The sequence below is a fragment of the Diadema setosum genome, chromosome 5 (assembly GCF_964275005.1).
Source record: "Diadema setosum chromosome 5, eeDiaSeto1, whole genome shotgun sequence".
In the NCBI taxonomy this organism is placed as follows: Eukaryota; Metazoa; Echinodermata; class Echinoidea; order Diadematoida; family Diadematidae; genus Diadema; species Diadema setosum.
This window is the reverse complement of record NC_092689.1, coordinates 15,162,391-15,185,129: the sequence shown is the minus strand read 5'-3', so window position 1 is coordinate 15,185,129 and position 22,739 is coordinate 15,162,391. Positions and strand designations below refer to the sequence as shown.

Genomic DNA, 22,739 nt, shown 5'->3' with positions numbered 1-22,739 from the left:
ATCGTTGTACTCATGTGACATCACAAGCTATAGCAGTCTTTTCATCCAGCCGTGACTGAGCAGAAACTTCAAAAAATTCATATTTTTTTAACGGATTGTCCGATTTTGCTCAAACTCTCACTGATGTGTTCTACTAATTTTGCTGCATTCACTCAACCCACATGTCTATGAAGGGGAACTTGTCCTTTAAATACTAGTCGTGAGTATACTTGGGCAGGTGTCTATGTGAAATGTGTGCTAGAGCAAAATCAGCTTGTGCTCAGAGAGTTAACTAAGACTTATGTGATACGTACATTGTCAGATATTGGAATTTAATGAAATTGCCTCCTAAAGACTTGAGAGAGAGGGGAAAAAAATGTTTTTCCATGAGTGTAAGATTTGAAAAAAAAATAAAATTTAGTTGAAGTGCGGTCGGAAGTTTCATCTGTCAGCTGTACCTGAATTTCCAGGTTGCCACGACAACTGAGCGACTTTGCATTATTATGTGCAGTAACTGGGTGAATGCTGAATGCTGAACAATGTTACCTCACCCAAGCATGCACACACGTACAAAGGAGGTACTCAGTCTCATTCATTTGTGCCAAGGTTGTTCAAATATGTGTCAATTCAGAAATAGGCAAACAACACTTGTGTACTAATCATTCCATGTTTGAATTTCACATGTATACCAAACATTCCATATATGAGAAAAATACATGATATTTCCAGCATTGGACTGCCATGAACAGACACTTTCAGATACATGGGCTATTCAGCCATCTTCTCAGATAGAAAATGAACATGTAAACAAACAAACAAATATGAGTATTTGTGATTCTGCATAGACATATTGTATGTGTGTGAGATTAATGTTCTGTAGTCTTGGAGGAATGGGCAGATTCTTTGTAATATTGATAGTGTGTATTTCTCTCTCTCTCTCTCTCTCTCTCTCTCTCTTGTCTCCCTCACAGCCAATGTGTCTGGAAATGAAGCTTGCTTTGCTTGGGCATGTATATATCAAAGAGATTGTATAGTTTTGCTTGAGCCCTATCTTCAGGTTTCCAACATTTCTTTTCTTTTTTTTTTGGGGGGGGGGGATAATGAGAAACCTCCTATGAAATGTGAAAGAGCATATAATCCCAAGATGAATTCAATGCTTGTTTGATAAAAATTGGCTGTGAAGTGACTGAGATATCCAAAACAGAGCAATCCTAATAAAAGGAGGGACCCATCTTTTATTACAATTGCTTTGTTTTACTTTGTTTTTTGATGTCTCAGTCATTCCAAAACTGATTTTCATTAAATAAACTTTGAATCCCTCTTAGAATGGTATGCTCTGTACTATATCATAAAGGGTTTTCTTGGTATCTCACAAAAAGTTAAAAACCCAATCCTCACCTCCACCAATACTATACCAGCCCTTTAAATGATTGCATACAATGTAAATACACATAGGTAAAGCTATGTCTGTATTGGTATTGGCCATCATTCTGAAGGAGTTTTCAAAAGAGCAATAAAAAAAAAGAGTAGGAATCCTGTATTTTCATCTTTCACGTGAATGCATGATTTGTAGTAAGGGTAAAGGCAGTATCTTGCAGTGGGAAACCACTTTATTGACATGTTACCAAAATTAGGATAGTTATTGGTTTAATAATAACAAAAAGAGAACAACAGCTCTAAGTGCAGTTTCTATCATCACAGTAATGTGGATAAGGACCAATGGAAAAGCCTTCCTTTTCTATGCAATACAATTTTGGCAAAAATATGTATTTGATGTCAGCTTGATGTCATGTGTCAAAATTTTGCAAGAGACCAAAATAAAAAGCCCTTGTGGATTATATTACAATTTCTGTCACTGAATGTCTTGTCACATAGCAATTGTATTATGTGTATTGATGATATTTTCTACACACATATCAATATGTACCTCTCTAACACATTCATATCAGGCTGCTCTTAAAATGTTGATAATATGTGTTGATATCTTCTCTTCAACCCCTTCCCCCCCCCCCCCCCCCCCCCGCAATATAAAAAAAGGTTGCTACTTTCTATGCCATTTAAGGTGATATGAAAGATGATTGTTTCTTTGGTTGTTATTACTTTTTTTGAGGGGGGGGGAGTGCTCTTTTGATGCTGATTTATTGGTAGCTATTTGTGCTATTCAAGGTTACGCTTGTTTGTATGTTGAGAATGCTAGACTAGAATATAAGATTAGAAATGGTATACATGACTGATATCAGAAATGCTGCACACAAGTCATATCGGAAATGTTACATATGGTAATGAATAACATGTCAAAGGTAATTGTACACTACTCATTAATATTTGTTACATAAAGATGTAGATCAGGTATGCTTAATACTCTATGCATGAATCATTGAATATCATATATATTTGTGATCCTATATCAAATATCCAGTGGAATCAATACTCATGTTTTTGTACATCTTGTAGAAACGTGAATCACGCAATTCTGCAGGAGATGGCTGTTAAACAGGTCAGGTGTCCCATTGATCACATGACACTTCCAGTTACCCTAAAACTCGGCGTGGGAGGTTTGGCTGATATTCTCAGTATCACGTTTCGTCTGGAGAATCCTTTCATGTGATCATGGTCCATGATGTGATTGCTCGGAAGTGGATGGCAAAGTTTGAAAAAACATTTCCTCCAAGGAAAAAAAAAAATGGAATTGAACCTCTCCAAGGTCGGACTTCTGCTCAGGTGACTTAAAGAGGTCATGTGACATGAGCCCAGTCCTCACCATCTCATCTTTATTTCAAGGCCAAATAGGTACTTCACAGCACATGATTACTTCGGTGCTGTGTGAATGCTTTTGCCTCACGAGCAAAAACAAAATTGATTATTTCAGCGCATTATGTGCAAAGTCTGGCTGTAAATAAAATGATTAGAGGTGTATTTTGTGCATGTGTGTGTGTGATCAGCTTGCATGTTCCCAAAATCTCCCATAAAGGGATACTTTTTGCGCAATGAATGCAGCTCAAGAATAGTAAAGAGATTTCTTTAAAGAAGGGTGGTGTTATAGGTATTATTTTCTCTCTTTCACTGTGGACTCATGGGAAATCTAAAAGGGGGTTTATAAAACATCTTCCCAGGATGAAACTCCTATTACCAGTAACAAACATTTTAAAGGTAGGGGATACCTTTTACAGACCTCCCAAAATGCAGCAAAGCATTAAATATGAACATCAGGGGACTTGTTTAGGCCACTGCTGAGAAATTTGGAAGTCAACAGTTATCTACAATTTGAATAATGCACAAAACCCAACTACTCAGTAGTTCTGTTTGTCAGCCTTTTTATTGCAGTCTTCTGTATCTTTTATCTATAAACACAAATCTAAAGGTATAAGAGCTGAAGTGATAACATATAGAGTGTGTGGCAAGAATGTATACAGAAATGTTTGTAAGTTTTGATGAACTTTCTTTACAAAATATACATGATGGACACACATGCAGTGCATGGGTCTGCAAAGGTAGCCTAGTAATGTACTGGAATAACGGTGAGCCCCGAAAAAAATTCAATTTAAAATCTAACGGTCAATAAAAATGTACTAAATGTTACCTTCCACTTTCAGTGCTTTATGGGAGTTTCTAAAATGATACTCTCTTCAACATACCACTGTATTTATACAACTCTTCATTTAAGGCATGCAAATGGGATTCCCTACCTTTAATACAGAATGAGATTTTTATTTTTGTTCGATTTCTTATGAGTTCTCAGATCCCATTTTGAAAACACGCAAAAGATCTCTCTAAATATTGTAATGAAAAACTTAGCTAAGATGAAGTGAGGGGGTGTCTGTCGTGATGTAAAGGGGATAAGAATGAGAGCTCACCTGAGATTAGCCTTTTGTCAAGGCCCTCTCGCTGTATGGTGAAGAGAGCCCAGCTGAGTGGGGTTGCGCGAGGGCCTTTTGAGATCTGCTTCGCATCCTTTTGTTAGCCCTTTGAATTACCGACTTTTGCTCCCCGATTTCGGGAGCAAAAGTCGGGGTCCAATCAGCGTGTCCGTCTGCTCGAACCCGATTTGAATAGAGCGAATGCACGCCGCTGCCGCAGACCTCACAGAACTCTACACACAGAGTGTGTAGAGTTCCGTGGCAGACCTCCTCGGGTGGTCAGTGATGCATGCGAACAGGCATGACCACCAAGGCTGAAGATGCGGGGAGCGCGCCTTTCCATTGGTTGACCGGAAGCCATTAAAATGAGTATTCAGAAGGGTTCACGTGTCATGAATAATAATGTGTGAAGCAGATCTCAAAAGGCCCTCGCGCTGGCGCGCTCGGCTGGGCTCGCTTCGCTCGCCCATTACAGCGAGAGGGCCTTGACAAAAGGCTAACCTGAGATAGGATTGGGGTGGGGGGTGGGGGGGTGCAATGAGCAGTATTGGTATTCTGAATTTAGGGAGGTCTCCAGGTGGAAAAAGCCTGTGACAAACCTACAAAAGAGCAGTTCAGAAATTTCACAATCCTGACATGGGAAGGTGCTGTCAAAGGAAGGGATTAATGAGCATACGAGCGTAACATGAATAATACTTGGATGGGGGATGTTCGTGTCAGGGGGAGAGAATCTTTGTTGCAAATACTTTGAAATGAAGCAAATATTTGCTACCAAAACAAAAATACCTGCATAGTAATAGGAGAAAGGTAAGATTATTTGGGTCAATGTACTTGTTTCTTGGATCATAGCCAAGGGGGTGGAAAGGGGGATTGAGGGGATTATATTTGACCTGTAAGTCTGACAGCACCATTCATAGCAACCAATAATTATTGTGTATAATGTTCAAATAATCTTCATGTTAGAGGCATGGTGTAATACAACACCTGAGCTCCGACAACACCCCTGAAATATGGCGTATTAACAAGGATTACTTTCACAGTGGTGTTGCCGTGTACCTCACCTGGATCAAAGGCTGGAAACACTCTGACCCTCGCTGAGTTTTGAAAGGACGCATTTATAGACGCATACCGCAGGTGTTGCGACATCAGGCACGCAGCCTGCGCACCACAAGAGTGACTTGTTGGAATGACATGAGATGGTTGAACTGACCTATTTAGCAAGCCACAGCATGCCTGCTTGAAGAGACTGTTTGTATGCCTGTCCTTATGGTGCTTGAATGCAAACTCCAATCCTTTTGTTACAGAGACAGATTAAAAAAAAAAAAACACATCAATTTACGGTGTACATACACGTGTGTGTATGTAATATATATTTCTATCTTTACATATATATTTGTATGTGTATATCTATGTCAGTTTCCATATACCTCTGTCCATTTGTTTCTTTCTCTCTCTCTCTTTACTTATGCACTGAATGTTAGAGGCAATTCACAAAAATTTCATGCTGCAAATAAGGCCGTTGCTCCCATTCGCGAAGATTTCATGCCGCGAAAATATTGTGTTTTACAGTAGGTATTTATGTTTGTATACATATGTTCATGCTATATACACTTGTAAATAGGCATATATATAATGTATATACATATAATATATATACTTATATCCATTATTCATAATGTATATAAATGGAATATGTATGCAAGCGTAAAGGTGTATGTATTTGTCCTGAAAAGAATAAAAAGGAACAAATGCTGAGAGGAAACTGGAATGAACTTTTAGTCTTTTCCCCTTTAAATTGAACTCTATAAGTGTGGTACATGTAAGTTGGGACTTTGTCTTCCCTTATTGTTCCACCTCCTGCATTGTGGACACAAGAGTTCATCTGGAATACGAACTGGTGAAGAGGGTCTGAGAGCACGTATTCTGCTGGTAGACATAAACACCGAGAGAAACATTGTCAATAACCGAGAAAAAGGCTTGTTTACATTATGGAATTTTTCCCATCACTATTTGACTTTGACTGGAGACGAGAATTGTCCCATGATTCATTCCGATTGATTCTATCGGAATCCCACCAGCAACCTGCTTGTGTGTGTACATTGTCAAAAAGTACATTTAGGTGGTGGTCCACAGAGAATTATGATTCCAGTTGTTTGGTTTGTTTTGTGAAAGAGGGACGGAACACTCAGCCACATAGCTGATCAATCGTCATGAAGCTGTGTAGGAATGTGAATGGTGGCATGTCTGACATATTTTACATCTATTATGTCTGTGTGTGTTTTCTTGTTTGTTTTTCTATTTCAATTTTCCTTTCCTTTCTTTTCTTTTTTTTTTTGCTGTAATGTACTGCATCAGTTATGATTGCCTCAAATATTTTGAAGGAGTTGAAGGAATTCTAACAGAGTGGTAGCAATTCTCACTTCTCTGTCCATGGGTAGTTTGAGTTGGGATTTGAATTCGTGCTTTTCTGAAAAAAAAAAAAATCACACTTTTGCAAAGGTCAAAGGCCAAAAGTCAACATTTCAACAACCTGAAGAAGAGAGATTTGTTCTTGCTGTGTTGTTTTATTTCATAAAACATTGAGTTGATACCTTTGAAGTGATAACTTTTATAGGATTCCATTCATGTTGATGTTTGGCACTGAGTTTATAATCTTATTGAGAGGATTCCCTATCAAGACCTACCATGGCAATAGAGTTATTATGAAAAACTTTATCTTTTTTTTCATGATAGTACTTTATGATTTGGATGTCCTGCAGGCATATATTGTACTGTACAATTAAAAGGCAAAGTCTTGGAGAAATATGTAATCTTGCTGACTTTATCCATTCATTCTCAGGATTTGACTTGGTGCTGTATCTTTTAATTAATGAGATTTTTTTTGGTACTATTCATTGTTAGTGTTTCATTAGGTGTCAGGGTAAAAAGTTCTTTCATGTGAGCCCTTTCTCATTCATATCCAATTGTGACCCGCTACAACAAAAGGATCCTAAAGTCGCTGACGACTGAGCCGAGAAAATCGAGTTTGAAATGACATCATGAAAACTGGTCAAAACAGTTGGATTTCTGTTTTCAGCATAATTTTGTAGTCCAATGTTTTGCCTCTCATCTGCCGAAATTTTGAATCTAAATGATCAAAGGAAAGGCAAGAAATCATCATTTTTGTGAGCCATGATTTTCTGACTTTCAACGTAACAGAAACGTGTCTGAAGATTTGGATTTAGCACCGCGGCTAAACTCCGCCCTAGCAACGAGGGAGTGATCTTATTGGTCAGTGCGTGGCATCCTGATTACTGATTGGTAGTGCGTAGACCGCTGGCGCTAGGCTTGAATGAACATCGCGGAGGTCGCTAGGAGCATAACTTCTATTGTCAAGCGGTGAAAACTGTCTCGCCTCCCCTTGATCATGATAGCGTCGAAAGGAAAACTTTGAAGGCGTTTTTCTCGAAACTCTCATTTCCGTAACAACTTGACATGCGCTAATAAAATCATTGATATCTCCTCAACCGAGTACTTTTATGACTTGTGTAATATATGAAATTAATGTAGAAGAGTAAGGGAATAATGTCATGCCATTTTCAGAAAATTGTCCTCCCCCGACTTTCGGATCCTTTTGTTGTAGCGGGTCACAATTGTTTCCTTTTGCTTGCATAATTCTCAAAAGCCTGCCGTTGCTGAAATTGTTCATGATTCTTGAAATGGCAACTCAGTTCAGAAGATTTGAGTTCCTGTGTTTGTCTCAAACCAGCACATTTCTCTTAAAGGTGTATGATCCCGGTGTTTAAGTCAAATGCGTACGCGGGCACATGGCGCAAGTTTCCTATAGAGACCTATGCTATCGACTCCTGTTTGGCGCTTACGCTGTGGCCCACTTCCCCGAGTCCGAAGAAGTCCGATCCACTGTAGCCAGTGGTCCGATCACAGTTTGGCTCATGATTTGGCGGAGGGGATGACAGCTTTAGCAAACTTCTTTTGTGATGTCATAATAAGAAACACATATGCATGCACCCTGGCATTACTACAGACTGTGTGATGCGCCGAGAAGACAACAAAGGCAACGTTACTTAGCAACACCTACGCTCTTTACTCTTGATGACATCTCAACTTCGGCAATCTTTGTATTAACGCTAATGGTGATTGACAGTATCATAAACAGCGCCCTCTATATGACCGGGACTATGTGCCTTTAATTTCACCAGCTAATCTTTCAGATTCTGGGATATGCACTAAATTTCTAAGTTGCCAATTTGATGGGGAAAAAATAATGATTTCTGCAGGAGTATTACCAAAGGAACTGATATTATGAATAGAGAACACAAGCTATTAATAATTTGTATTTTACCCTTTACCCTCTTGCCTTTTATTCTGTCTTGTGATTTTATTGTTTATTTTCGATATCAGCAAAAATGAGGGGTTTTTTTTATTCTCTTGGCTGATCTTGTTTTCTATTATGCGTTACATAAAATGCATTCAACCTTGATAGGAACCGACAAGTACTTACAAGTGTTGCTTTCAGTTAGCTCCATCATATTCCTCACTCTTCTTCATAATTGACCCAAGCCCTAGTTCCATCATTTAATTAAGTATAGCCTTGTGTTGTCTTTCTGCTCTGGTATCACTGTATTTATTTTTGTACCTATACATTTCATTATTTTGAATTGCAATATGATGACAGTGATGATGTTTCTGTTGATTGATATGTTGGGCCTATGTGACATGCACACATGTCAGCCCAATTATTTTGTGGGAAATACCCCATGCATATAGTACTGTCCATTTCACATTTAAATGTATAGCACTGTATAGTACATCCCCATCTCCAGACCACAACAGGTGGCAGTCCTCAGGAGCTTGATGTAAGATAAATCCCCTGTCCAGGGACAAACATCTCAAAGGTCAGTTGGTCTTAACCCTTAGGGTAGGAGGCTAGCAGGAAATAGAGATATACATTGCTGGTCCAGACAGAGAGATGATTGGTTAAAAGTAACTTTCTTTTGTGTTTCTTTGAATAGGTTTTCAGACAATGAATAACATAAGTTATGTAAGAATGACCTTCTTTATGATTGGTCAAGAGTGAAGATACTATATAACTCTTTATTTCTTATTCCAGACAATAGGTAACATAAATTATGTAAGAAGGGGCAGTGGTGTGATTGGTCAGGAGTTATTTTCTATTTTATGTCTTTGTGTGGAATCGAGACAAAACAAAAGTTAGTAGCAGCAATGTGCTGACTTGACCAAGCTAGTATTCTTTTTGTTTCCCTTAATGTACCCTTCCCCTTTTGTAAATGGCTGACTTGTCCAAATAGGACTATTTTACTCTCCCTTTATTCATAGTGGTTTTTCATAGATCAGCAATTTTGTAGGGGACAAGAAATAGAAATATTGTCTTCAGTCTTCAGAAGATATCTAGACGTCGCTGAGTGCAGACCTAAGAGCTGCTAGGCACCTCTGTGTGATAACTCTTCTCGCAATAATGTCCATGTCGAAAGAACTCTCTCAATAAATCCTGCAGGAATGGGCACCTAAAATCATGAATGGATTTTGCGTGTACTTTATTCTCTGTGCCTATGGGCTTAATGGTGAGAGCGTTTTGGAGTGGCATCTCTTTTTACTGCGACGAAACAAGTTAACTCGAACAGAGCTATAGTTTTCGTCACATCTTGGTGGCAGCAAGTGGGATCTGGAAGCCAAGCGCACCAGTCCATCAAATCAAGTCTGTTAACTTCGAGACGTAGGCTGTGGAGATTTCGACGGAGACAGCTATAAACTGTACTGTGCTCAGTTCTTCGATATTGCATCCGGAGCAGTTTGCTGGTTGGAGAAAATAAATTAATTCTCCAGTCTTCGGTTTGGGAGCAGTTTCAACTCGAACTGATCCATAGAAAGACGCTGTCCTAGAAGCAGTTTTGAAGCAGAGAGGGGCAGTTCAAGTTGATCCACAAGTCTACAAAATACTCATATTTAAAGCTGAGTGGAACAATTCATACTGATCCACTGGAGCACGCAATTTTCGTCTGGAGACGAGTGAATTGTTGGTGTACACATCCGGATGCCTGTGGCAGCAGTTCCATTGGAGGGGAGCAGATTCATAATCCAGGAGGATTTGGATGCTTCATTTTGCTGGATCTGGAGCAGATCGACGGACGGCAGGAGCTGTGGAGCTGACTGGCTGCGAGAGGCAGGAGGAGCATTTGACGAACACCAAAAGGAGCTAAGTGAAAGTAGAACTGGAATTGCAAGGGTGTGGCTCAATTTACATTTATTTCATGAACGCTAAAGTAAAATATGGTAATTGAGGTGTGTGGCTTAATCTCAGTGCAGGCTAATCACAATACAAATTATCCTAATATCCTTAAGCGTTAGATACATGGGATTATAGTATTTTATGAGCTAAGGTAATTCTATGACTTTAGAGTATTTTGAATTATTGGTCACATTTGTCTTTTGTTAAGGTTATCGCATACATTTACTAGTGAAGTATATTAAGTATGAGTGACTTGCGACAAATGAGGGTGGCCGAGTTGAGGGAGAAGTGTGATGAGTTGGGCTTGTCCCATGACGGGCTTAGTAAGGCAGAATTGATTGAAATGCTACAGCCTCATGTAAATTCAGCAGGGGCGGGGTCTGAGACAGGATCTAGCAATGCTCCCCAAACTGAAGGTAATGTAGAGCTCGAAATGATGCGTCTGCGCGTTGAGAGCGAAAGGATGCAGCATGAACTACGTCTGGCAGAAATTCAGGCTGAGACTAGGCGCGTAGAGTTAGAGAAGGAAGAAAATATTGAAAAAGCTCGTATACAGCTGGAAAGGGAGGTGCGATTAGCGCAAAATGCTGCGCAGAGGCAGGGGCCAGCGACCCATCATAGGCCAGATAATTTGAAAGAATTGCTGCCCAGACTCAAAGAAGGAGATGATGTAGATGCGTTTCTGCGCACTTTTGAAAAAGTTGCGAAACTTCACGGTTGGGAAAAGGAGTTGTGGGCAGGAAGACTAGCACCCCTACTCACAGGGAAAGCACGCGAAGCTTATTCTAGACTAGACGATGATGTGTGTGGCAACTACGATGTGATCAAAAAAGCAATTCTGCTTAAATATGAGCTAACGCCAGATGCCTACAGGCAAAAATTTCGGAGAATGAATAAACGCGGGGATGAAAGCTACGTAGAGTATGGAACGAGGATGCGCGATGCATTTGATAGGTGGGGAGAGGGAGTAGGAGCAAAGGGGAACATGAGGAAACTTGAGGACATGATCCTACAAGAAAACATGCTGGATCACGTTCCTCCTGATTTGAAGCTGTGGTTACTCGATAACCATGCAGCTGATTTTGGGCAATTGATTAGTCTAGCCGACGAGTATACCACTACCAGGAGGAGCCTAAACCATACCTCTAAGGGCCCTAGGACTGATAGAGGGAACAGCAATAACCTCCCATCAGGCCAGGCTGGGAAGGAAAAACCAAAGGGGCAAGTTCAAAACTCCCAGAACAATAGAAAGGATCGGGAAGCAGTAAAGTGTTACAAATGTGGTAAGCCAGGCCACATCGCCCCTAACTGCCCTAATAAGCAGGGGGGAGGGCCCTCTGATAAGGGGAGTGGTGTAGCTAAGGGCTACTTATGTCGGGCAGATCAAGTGGACCCTAAACATAAGCCATACATGAGCGAGGCTGATGTGAATGGGAAGAAAATACAGTTGTTACGGGATACGGGTGCGACCCAAACATTAGTGAGGCCAGAACATGTACATGCTAATGCCTACACAGGGCAGAATGTGAGGATAGGGGGTGTGACAGGGAATGAGGTTGATGTCCCATTAGCCCTCATACATCTTGTGAGTGAGCCATACTCCATCTCGGGATATGTTGTGGTAGGAGTAATTGACACTCTCTCCGTAGACATGATACTAGGCAATGAGCTTTTGAATGATAGATTGCAAGAATTGCAACTGCAGGACCCTGTTATGGTTGTCACAAGGGGGCAGCAAGCCAAGCTGGCTGAACAGCAAACAGGGAAGAATGAGGGAGGAAGACCCCAAAATGACAAAGACGTAGGTAGTGATAGGTGTGCTACTCCAAGCCTACTGATGCTCTCAAAATCTGAGCTAGGAAAGGACCAAAGGGAGGATGGGACTCTAAAATTGGTTCGGGAAAAGGCCCTCCCCTCTGACACAGATGCAGGGGACGAGTGCTATTTCTACTGGGAGGGGGGAATCCTCTTCCGGCACTGGAGGAAAAAGGGGGCAACCCAGGGGCAGGAGTTTCGGCAAGTAGTAGTTCCAAAACAGTACCGGCGGGAGCTGCTGGGGATGGCCCATGACAATCTCATGGCGGGGCACCTGGGCGTCGAAAAGACAAAAGATAGGATCCTCCGGAATTACTACTGGCCAGGGCTTTTTAGAGACGTTTCAGAGTATATTCGAACATGTGAGCCCTGCCAGAAGACTAGTAGCAAGAGGGGTGGTAAAGTGCCCATGGTTCAGGTGCCCATCATAGGTGAGCCATTCCAACGAATTGCTCTAGATATAGTGGGGCCCCTGCCCAAATCAAAGAAGGGCAACATGTACATTCTAGTCATTTGTGACTACTCGACGAGGTACCCAGAAGCAATCCCCCTTCGTTCCACCAATGCTGACAAGATTGCTGATGAGCTCATCAAGCTTTTCTCTCGGGTGGGGGTACCACAAGAAATTCTCACCGACCAAGGTTCCAATTTCATGTCAAAACTGATGGTTCAAGTGTGCGAGAGCTTAGGAATCAGGAAGATAAGGACGAGCCCCTATCACCCCCAAAGTAACGGGCTAGTAGAACGTTTCAATTCCACACTGAAAGGGATGTTAAAGCCGTACATGGATGAGGGAAAATGCAATTGGGATGAGCATCTTCCTTATGTACTGTTCGCATACCGGGAGGTTCCCCAAGAGTCCACGGGTTTCTCCCCATTTGAACTTCTGTATGGTCATCGTGTGAGGGGGCCCCTAGACGTGTTAAAGGAGACATTGACAGGCGAAATCACTGAGGGAGAGGGAATCCTGTCATATGTAATGAACATGAGGACTAGATTGGCAGAGAACCTAGAGCTAGCACACAAGAATTTGTCGGCAGCGCAGACGCGCCAAAAACTGTGGTATGACAAAGGAGCGCGTGCTCGCACGCTAGAGGTGGGGGATGAGGTGTTGGTTCTTCTCCCAACTTCAAGCAGCAAATTGTTGGCAAAGTGGCAAGGCCCATACAAAGTAGTGCAAAAAGTGAGTGATGTAGACTACGTAGTACAGGTAGGAGAAAGAAAACGACACCAGGTCTTTCACATAAACATGCTGAAGAAGTGGAATGCAAGGCAGGGGGTTGTAATGTACACACAGCCCAGGATAGTAGAGGAGGAAACTGATCCAAGTATACCTGTTGCCCCACTAATTAGTCCAGGCGCAGATAGTGAAAGTGAAGTAGAGATTTCTAAGCGCTTGAGCAAAGAACAGGCCAATGATGTGAGAGAAATCACTTCTGAGTTTAGGGAGACCCTAAGCAGTATCCCCGGTAGGACAAACATCTTGCAACATGAGGTTGAAACTACTTCTGAAAGGCCGGTCCGCCAGCGCGCGTACCGTTTACCTCATAGTGTCAAGGAAACAGTGAAAAGAGAGTTGGATGAGATGTTGAAGATGGGGATAATTCAAGAGTCTGCATCACCATATGCATCCCCAATCGTACTAGTGACGAAAAAGGATCAATCCATGCGACTGTGTGTAGACTACAGAAAGTTGAATGAAATCACGGTCTTTGATAGCTATCCAATACCCAACATCGAGGAACTTATAGACAGGCTAGGCAATGCCAAGTATGTATCCACCCTTGACCTCACAAAAGGGTACTATCAAGTCGAATTGACGGAGGCAGCGCGCAAGAAATCTGCATTCATTACGCCCTTTGGGCTATATGAGTTCACAGTGATGCCTTTTGGAATGAAAGGGGCGCCTGCGACATTCCAACGGCTGGTAGACAAAGTTTTGCGCGGCGCACAGGCCTATGCAGCAGCGTACATTGATGACATAGTCATCTTTAGTGAAACATGGGAGGAGCATGTAGAACACTTGAAGGATGTGCTAGGGAGGTTGAGAGAGGCAGGCTTGACAGCCAAGCCAGCCAAGTGCAAGTTCGGTGAGAGAGAGGTATTGTACCTGGGTTTTGTGATTGGAGGGGGGAAGGTGAAGCCTGAACCTGCGAAGATTGAGGCTGTAGTATCATATCCTAGGCCAGTCACGAAAACAGACGTTAGAGCCTTCCTAGGACTAACAGGATATTATCGGAAATTCATCCCGGAGTACAGTGAAATAGCCTCCCCACTCACTGACCTTACGAGGAAATCAGAGCCTAAATTGGTGAGATGGAACCCAAAATGTGAGGCAGCCTTCCAAACACTCAAAAGTTCACTGACCTCTGCCCCAGTTTTGAGGAGCCCAAACTACTCCGCTCCCTTCATTGTGCAGGTAGATGCTAGTGATAGGGGCATAGGGGCTGTGCTCAGCCAGACAGATGAGGAGGGGGTTGATCACCCGGTCGCATTCATTAGTCGCAAGTTGCTCCCCCGCGAAGTGAACTACCCCATCATTGAGAAAGAGTGCCTAGCCATAATTTGGAGTGTCGAGAAATTTCATCCATATTTGTTTGGGCAGTCATTTGTCATTCAGACAGACCATAACCCCCTGAGCTGGCTAAAACAGCTCAAAACCAAAAATGCTCGACTTATGCGATGGAGCCTGGCACTGCAGTCTTACCCGATGGTGGTGGAACACCGCAGTGGAAGAATGAACGGCAATGCAGATGCATTGTCCCGCATCTAGGAATAATACCATAATAGTATGATATAATGCCAGGGCTTATACACATGCTGTGGGTATATATAAGGATCAATGAGTGAATTCTGAAAGAATGTTCTTATCTGAAGAATTAAGTGTGTGTCTTAACGTTGTATACATGTAAAGTACATTCCGATTTCCTTTGGTAGGATTTAAAGTCGCAGTTCAGGATAATTTATGTTGTATGTTATACTTGTAGTGGTATCTAGAACAGTAGAACTGTGATTCTGCCCACACCAGTGTGAAAAGTGTTAGGATGAAATAATCGCATAGCCACTCACTTGCCTATACGAGTTTGGAGTTTCAATTCGAATGAACAGTAAACGGATGAACTTTATCATTAGATGAAATGAAAACATCACGAACGAAAGACACTGAGGACTTCATTATTGAGGACAATGATGAACACAAGAACACTGACGCATTCATACACTATGTTATTGATCATTGATGCCAGAATGTAATTATCTGTGGTCATCGTGAATCTTTTTATACTGCATGACTTGTACACAATATGCAACTGCCTTAAATGTATGCACATGGCATAGTGATGCCAGAATACTTATTAGTTATAGTAAACTAACAAAATCAAAGTACTCAGAGAAAGGGTACATGACTTGTATGTAAAACATTAGAGAAATTATGATGATGAAAAGAAGGATGTTTGCAGAGCAAGGAGGTGAACTCAACCTTAATCTTTTTTTGAAAAAAAAAAAAAAGAAAGAAAGAAAGACAAGTTTACAATCTGCAAGTAATTTCCACGATCCATGTTCAAATTTGTCTAAAGTAAATGTACAGTTGTTCTGAGTTATTATATGTTTTGATTGTTTATATGTGAGCTGTTGAGCTAGAATTGCACAGTGTAGACTATTTAGTCGTAAGTTTTATAGCCAGTCTGGTTAAACAGTGTAAACGCTATAAATTTTATCTACATGTAAACTATGTTCATAATGAGGTTTGAGAACCTCCATTCTAAACTTGTATAGTTTCCATCTTAGAAGGTTGGGGATGTCTGTGACATGCACACATGTCAGCCCAATTATTTTGTGGGAAATACCCCATGCATATAGTACTGTCCATTTCACATTTAAATGTATAGCACTGTATAGTACATCCCCATCTCCAGACCACAACAGGTGGCAGTCCTCAGGAGCTTGATGTAAGATAAATCCCCTGTCCAGGGACAAACATCTCAAAGGTCAGTTGGTCTTAACCCTTAGGGTAGGAGGCTAGCAGGAAATAGAGATATACATTGCTGGTCCAGACAGAGAGATGATTGGTTAAAAGTAACTTTCTTTTGTGTTTCTTTGAATAGGTTTTCAGACAATGAATAACATAAGTTATGTAAGAATGACCTTCTTTATGATTGGTCAAGAGTGAAGATACTATATAACTCTTTATTTCTTATTCCAGACAATAGGTAACATAAATTATGTAAGAAGGGGCAGTGGTGTGATTGGTCAGGAGTTATTTTCTATTTTATGTCTTTGTGTGGAATCGAGACAAAACAAAAGTTAGTAGCAGCAATGTGCTGACTTGACCAAGCTAGTATTCTTTTTGTTTCCCTTAATGTACCCTTCCCCTTTTGTAAATGGCTGACTTGTCCAAATAGGACTATTTTACTCTCCCTTTATTCATAGTGGTTTTTCATAGATCAGCAATTTTGTAGGGGACAAGAAATAGAAATATTGTCTTCAGTCTTCAGAAGATATCTAGACGTCGCTGAGTGCAGACCTAAGAGCTGCTAGGCACCTCTGTGTGATAACTCTTCTCGCAATAATGTCCATGTCGAAAGAACTCTCTCAATAAATCCTGCAGGAATGGGCACCTAAAATCATGAATGGATTTTGCGTGTACTTTATTCTCTGTGCCTATGGGCTTAATGGTGAGAGCGTTTTGGAGTGGCATCTCTTTTTACTGCGACGAAACAAGTTAACTCGAACAGAGCTATAGTTTTCGTCACAGCCTATTGTATTTGGTTTTTAGTCATGAAATGTGGGAAATAAATTCAATTCATATAATTTCAGTTCAATTTTTGTCTAGTGCAGGCAATTTTGTTGTTGTTGTTGTTGTTGTTGCAGATTTGTTAGTTTCATTCTCAGCATTAATGTCTTCTCCCTGCATGACATAACCAAAATCTCACCATTTCCTTTCATTACTTGTGTAGCTACACAACATACATGCAGCAAAATTTGTAGGAAAGCTCGTTTGATCAGCGCACAACACTGCAACTCAAAAGGAGGTTATCCTTTAAAGGGGAATTCCAAATGGTTTTCATAGTTTCATCATCATGTAAATAAATAATGCCATGTATACATTCGTTGAATCAGGGAAGTGGGAAGGGGCCTCACTTCCCTGGTTGAATTTATCGTGGTCCTTGAGCAGATAAACCAATACTCTGAAAAAAAACCCAAACAAATTACACTGAAGAAAGATGATGACATAAGAGACTCCTGTATTCCAGAAATGTAGCAATGTTATAATTCCATTACCACACCACATGCCTAACAATTTCACCTGTCTAGAATTTGTGCATGCTTTTTCTTTTGTTCTGCTTACATCAGCATTCAATCATGGAGCTACTGCTGCATTCTTATGTGAAGCTGCTATGTCATCATCCATGTTCATTAGGCGTTTCCACATCAGCCCATAACCCGATCACGAAATAGCGTGCTATTTGACAATGTGAATACAAATTAGCGCGCTAATTTTATCACTCTGATCGAGAAAATTTCTCGAGTCCAACTCGGGAAATTTCCGAAATAGCAGGATAATTTGTGAACTAGCGCGCTATTTGATAATGTGAAATCGCCTCAAGAAATTAGCGCGATGCATCCCATCATGCCTAGCGTGTGTGATAGTGATCACGCAGATAATTTTTTTTTGAAAGCGCGCGCTCTACTGGTATACCCGACACTGTTTGCGCATGCTCAGCTGTCGAATTAGCTCAAAAAATTTTCGGGCTAATTCTCTTCGGGCTGAAGTGGATAGGAAATGAAATAGCGCACTAATTTGCGATCGTGAAAAATATCTTGAGCTTGGATTTTTATCTGGCTGATGTGAAAAAGCCTAGTGTGACATTTTAATGAAATTTGAAAGCATTCTTATTCCTTAATGCATTCAATATAAATTGTGAAACTCTGTACCCAGTAGAACCAATTTGTAGATGTCCAAGTGCTAAAGTCTGAAAATCATCCAGAAATCTCCTTTAACCCTGCCCTGCACCTTTCAGTAATTAGAAGAATCAGACAGATTTTGTGTAGATATGGAATGAGCAAGTTGTGAGTTCCTGTTCTCATTTTCTCTCAGGGCTTCTATGGAAATGGCTAATTAGTAGTATTTTTTCTTTTTTTAAGGGGGGGGGGGGAGGAGCATCTATGCATAGTGCCAGTCAATTTGATTTTGAGAGGAAATTGCATATTGCACATTTGTAAGGGTAGGGTGCCCATGTTTCACAGCAAGTATTATTAGTACGAGTACTGTGCCATTTTGTGTGAAATTACCTTCTAGGTAAGCTGTAGAATGGACAGAACCGAGAAGGCATTAAAGAACCGAGAAGGCATTAAGAAGCCCAAACTTATCAACTTAATCCGTGTATTCTTCTTCCCCTGTGATTCTTTCATAACATTGATTAGTGACTGCCAGTTATCGCCAAGGGCTTGTCTCGTAAGATTTAACCATCAGAAACAATTACACGGAAGCATGGAAGATGATTGTGATTAGATTACAAAAGGTTAAGAAAGATTAAGAAAGCAAATCCCCTAGGGCCATACATTGATTATGTCCGGCAATTCATCACATTTCTCCTCATGTCCATGATTTCTTTCGCAATGCTTGGTAATTAATTACCAGTTATTGAAAATTGATTATTAAAAGAAATAGAATTGTGACCAAGTATTTTATCCTAATTGAAAAACAAAATATTGGTCAAAGTCGGTTACAATGGATCATTATGGATGACTTTAAAGAAATCAGATTGTGAGCAAAAAACCCAACTTTTTGTTTTCAAAGAAATGGACTATGCATGTTACAATAGTTCTTTCAAACGTAAATTCACAACCAATTTTATCTAGGATGAAGTCTACTGGTAATAATTGCCGTGCTATTCAAATACATCTTTGAACAGAAGCATTCTTGTATGTGTGGAGTGACCGCAATACAGTTACCCTTCTGTAAACTAAATCAAAGTTTGTATTGTTTTCTGTGTGTCAAGGCATTCTTTGATATGATGTCCCTCGGCAGGCGAACCGAAAATCAGAAATACGAGGGCATCTTAAATAGATAATTGATTACATAATAAGGGTTCTTGGGGAGCACAATCGTGCCCCTAGTTAATTAGGCCCCATAAAAGCTTTTCTAGTTGATGGCCAGTTAAGTGCTTTCTGAAAATAGTTTGGGCAGCTTATCTGCCATTCTGTGGACCATGTAAGTCTTTGCCTTCCAATGAACTGTAACTGATAGCCCTTGTTTACTGTATCACAGCTAAGCGCCTTAAAAGTTGCCTTTTATTATCATTGATCCTCCCCCCCTTTTTTTTATTGGATACAGTCTTACATGCCCGTGATTGAAAAGCTTCCTTAATGGAAACAAGTTTGACTGGTGACTGATGACTCCCTTCAAGGGAGATGTTGAAAAGATAGCTAAGTACAATCCTTTTCAAGGAGCCCAGGGATTGACTGTAAACTTGCGTAAGGAGAATCCTGTTATTCTCTTTTATATATATCTATCTATCTACCTACCTACCTATACATCTATCTGTTTTGTCTCATTCTCTGTCTAGTATGTCTAAGTCTGCCTATTCATTTATCATCTATCGTTTCATAATACCATAAAAGTGGATATTTTTGCGTGATTAATATTTTGTGTTCGGCCGGTTAAGATGAGTTTCACATGTTTTTAATTCCATGGAATCAAGACATCAACTACCGGAACATACTTATTATGGCGAGCAGAAATATTAGCGTGCTTTTATTTTCGCACTGGTTTCTGGTTGTACGAAATGTGTGAAAATTTCAGTGTTGCCAAAATGTCCACTTTTGCAGTAGATCTATAGGCCTATGTCAATTCAGTCATTCAATGTGTCTATCCAGGGAGGGTTCTTTTGACCTCCCTGGTCTATCCATCTATCAAACCATCGTTCTTGCTGTAAAATCAGAAACATTTAAACTTTCGTGAATTGCCACTGGCATTCAATGCATCAAAACAAAACAATGTGCATTTTGATGCAAGTGAAAATTTTTGGTTTTATTGTATCTATTAATCCATTAATCTATTTATTTATCTATCTTTCTCTTTCTGTCTATCTTTTGTCTTTATATGCATTTGACTGTCTGTTCATCTATCATTTATATATCTCTATGTCAATGTAGTCACCAATCTATCTATCCATCTATCAGTCTGTCTATCTAGGTCCCTATAACATATCCATCAATCAATTTGCTTTAATATCTATCTATCTGTCCATCTTTCTATCCATCTATCCTTTTTCAGATCCCAGGTATTGTGATGGGCCCTGATGATTCTCTTTATTTTGTTACAACTCCTTATAAGTAACTTTCCCCAAGAGAAATAAGTTTTGATAAATCTAACTAAATGAGAATAATACCCAAGCAAGGATCCTAAAAGAAAAGAAAATAAACTCTGATGGATACATAAGCTTGTGAGGAATTTAGATAGCCTTCAACAGTCTATCTACATGCTGAACCAAATCAATTTACTGTATTCCAGGAAGGCAAAGAGCATAGCATTCATTTGACGGAGGTGATTCTTTTATGTTCTTGACCTATATGTGACTTCCAAATGACTATCAATTTGAATTCCATGAAACTCTGCGTTTACTTCTGTTTGTTTCATTATGATATGTATTTCTTTTTCAGGTAATTCTTTACAAGCAGGAAGTATATCCATGGACCCTATGGTACATCTAACCCATTCCATTCAGGAATCTAATAGATCATATAATATCATGCAAAGCAAAAGGAGATAACATAGTCCTTAATTGAGTGGAATGGGTTCGTAGACCTTTTCTTAACTATGTTTGTGTAATAAACTGCTGTTTGACAGAAGGCATGTGAGAGTAAATCTTGATTGTACTTGACATCAATCATTTTTAAAGGATGACCCCTCCCCTCCCCCCCCCCCCCATTTCACCATACCTACATCCATTGAAGGTGAGAGCCATAAATCAGGATTAATCATCAAAGGCATGTCTAGTCTCTCTAATGTTATAAGGTATCAATTCTGCCTCCCAATTTCTCTATAAAAGATTTCATTTTCTCAGTATCAACAGGAGGACTTTGAGGTAATAGAATTAAGTTATGAGGCATCTTTTTTTTCCCCTCCACTATGACTCACACATGTCAACATGTGCAAAAGCTTGATTCTGATGTATGGACAGAGTTGTATGTGATTGCACTTTCAACTGTAGGTGGCCACATTTGTCTGTTGTTGGGTTTTTATTCACCTCACCCTGAAAGAGGATTCTAGCATTTGTTCCATCCATTTTGCTTCAATCCAAAGTGCTTTTATGATGGTTGCATCGAAAGATGTTACATAGTGTGACCTTGTGAGCAAATTGTATACTTTAGCATGTCCATTGGATGAACTTTTACTGCTTCATTTCATTCACATAAATATACAGTGAGTGAAGCCTCCCCCTTCTCATTCACATGAGAATACAAACTAAATTGTTATCATTATTATTATTTTTATTATTATTATCATTATTATTATTATTATTATTATTGTTATTATTGTTATTATTGTTTTTGTTCCTACTATTCCCATATCATACTGTAAGAGTGGAAATTTTCGCGGTGTTGAAATTTTCGCGCATTTCGCGCAACCAGAAACTAGCGCGAAAATAAAAGCACGCGAATATTTTTGCTTGCCATATGTATCAGTAGTTGATGTTTTGATTCCGCGGAATTAAAAACATGCGAAACTCTTCTTACCCGGCAGAGCGCGAAAAATTAGTTGCGCGAAAATATCCACTTTTACAGTAGTTATTTTTCATCATTTAGTAGTACTATTATCATTTTAGTTTGTGGCAGTAATTTGTTATTGCAGTCAATTGCTCCAGCAGAATTCATCCTTCCAGCTCCAAGGTATGATGAACTGGTTTAAAGGTTCCTTGGTTCCTCCAAATAGAAAATAAACGAATTACCACAGATGACAGGCAAGTGTGTCGAGCCGTCTTAGAGTGAGCCTCGGATCGGAGATAATTGAAGAAATCTAATGGACAGAATGTTTCCACGCTGGATATGCGATCGGCAGTCTCAAATGACGCTCGCGTGCAGGTTGTTCTACCATCTGCAGCAATATCGTGAGACGGGTGTGTGCGGGTCATTTATTTCCAGTGGGGGGTTTTGAGAAACCTTAGAAGCAGTCGGGGCCTCATCGTCGGAAAAATATGCATGTAGTTCATTCAAAGCGTAATATAGTTCAAGAGCTCTACAGATGAGTCTTATCGGAGAGTTGATGGCCAATTCTGCTGTCCTAATAATGTCTGCGCACATCAGGTTTCATCTTCAATGCTTTTGGGTCATTTTGTTTGCGACAGGTTATGCGGTTTCGGGTTACATGTGAAGTCTTCGTGTCTATTGTTTTTTCCGCTAATATGCAGGTTTGCATTCTAAATATCAGTGGGGGAAGGATGATTTAGTAGGGATTGGCAAAGTCTCTCTCTGCCTTTGGCAAGATCGCAAGCTGTGTTACAAAAGCAAAGAGTTCCCATCCAAAATCATAGTAGTACTTTGCTGTGATGGACGTGGTGGATATTTTTGGTAACACCCGGAGGATAAAAGCAATAAGATCCTCTTGTTTGTTGGATCAGATTTAAGAGTCCAAATTCTGAGAGAGAATTGTGCATGAAAAAATATCTGCCATAAATGTAGATGTATAGTGACATGAAGAATACAGACTGAGTAGCTGAAGATGTTAAAAAGTGAGAAATTTACTAAGAGTGGCTTCAGAATGAAGATATAAGAGGCTTTGGATGTTGTCTGTGCAAGAAATTGTTGTTGAAATTACGTACTTTGTTATTGAAATTAAT

The 22,739-nt window shown here is 40.1% G+C and overlaps 1 protein-coding gene across 1 annotated transcript; it reads left to right on the top strand.

Annotated features, from left to right (window-relative positions):
• Positions 1–10,327: 10,327 nt before the first annotated feature.
• LOC140228549 (uncharacterized) lies at positions 10,328–14,671 on the top strand. Its single transcript, XM_072308781.1, has one exon. The coding sequence runs from the start codon at positions 10,328–10,330 to the stop codon at positions 14,669–14,671; it is 4,344 nt and encodes a 1,447-aa protein (XP_072164882.1).
• The last annotated feature ends 8,068 nt before the right edge of the window (positions 14,672–22,739 follow it).

Coding starts and splice junctions, on each gene's coding strand:
- LOC140228549 (XM_072308781.1), top strand. CDS start 10,328: ATGAGTGACTTGCGACAAATGAGGGTGGCCGAGTTGAGGGAGAAGTGT.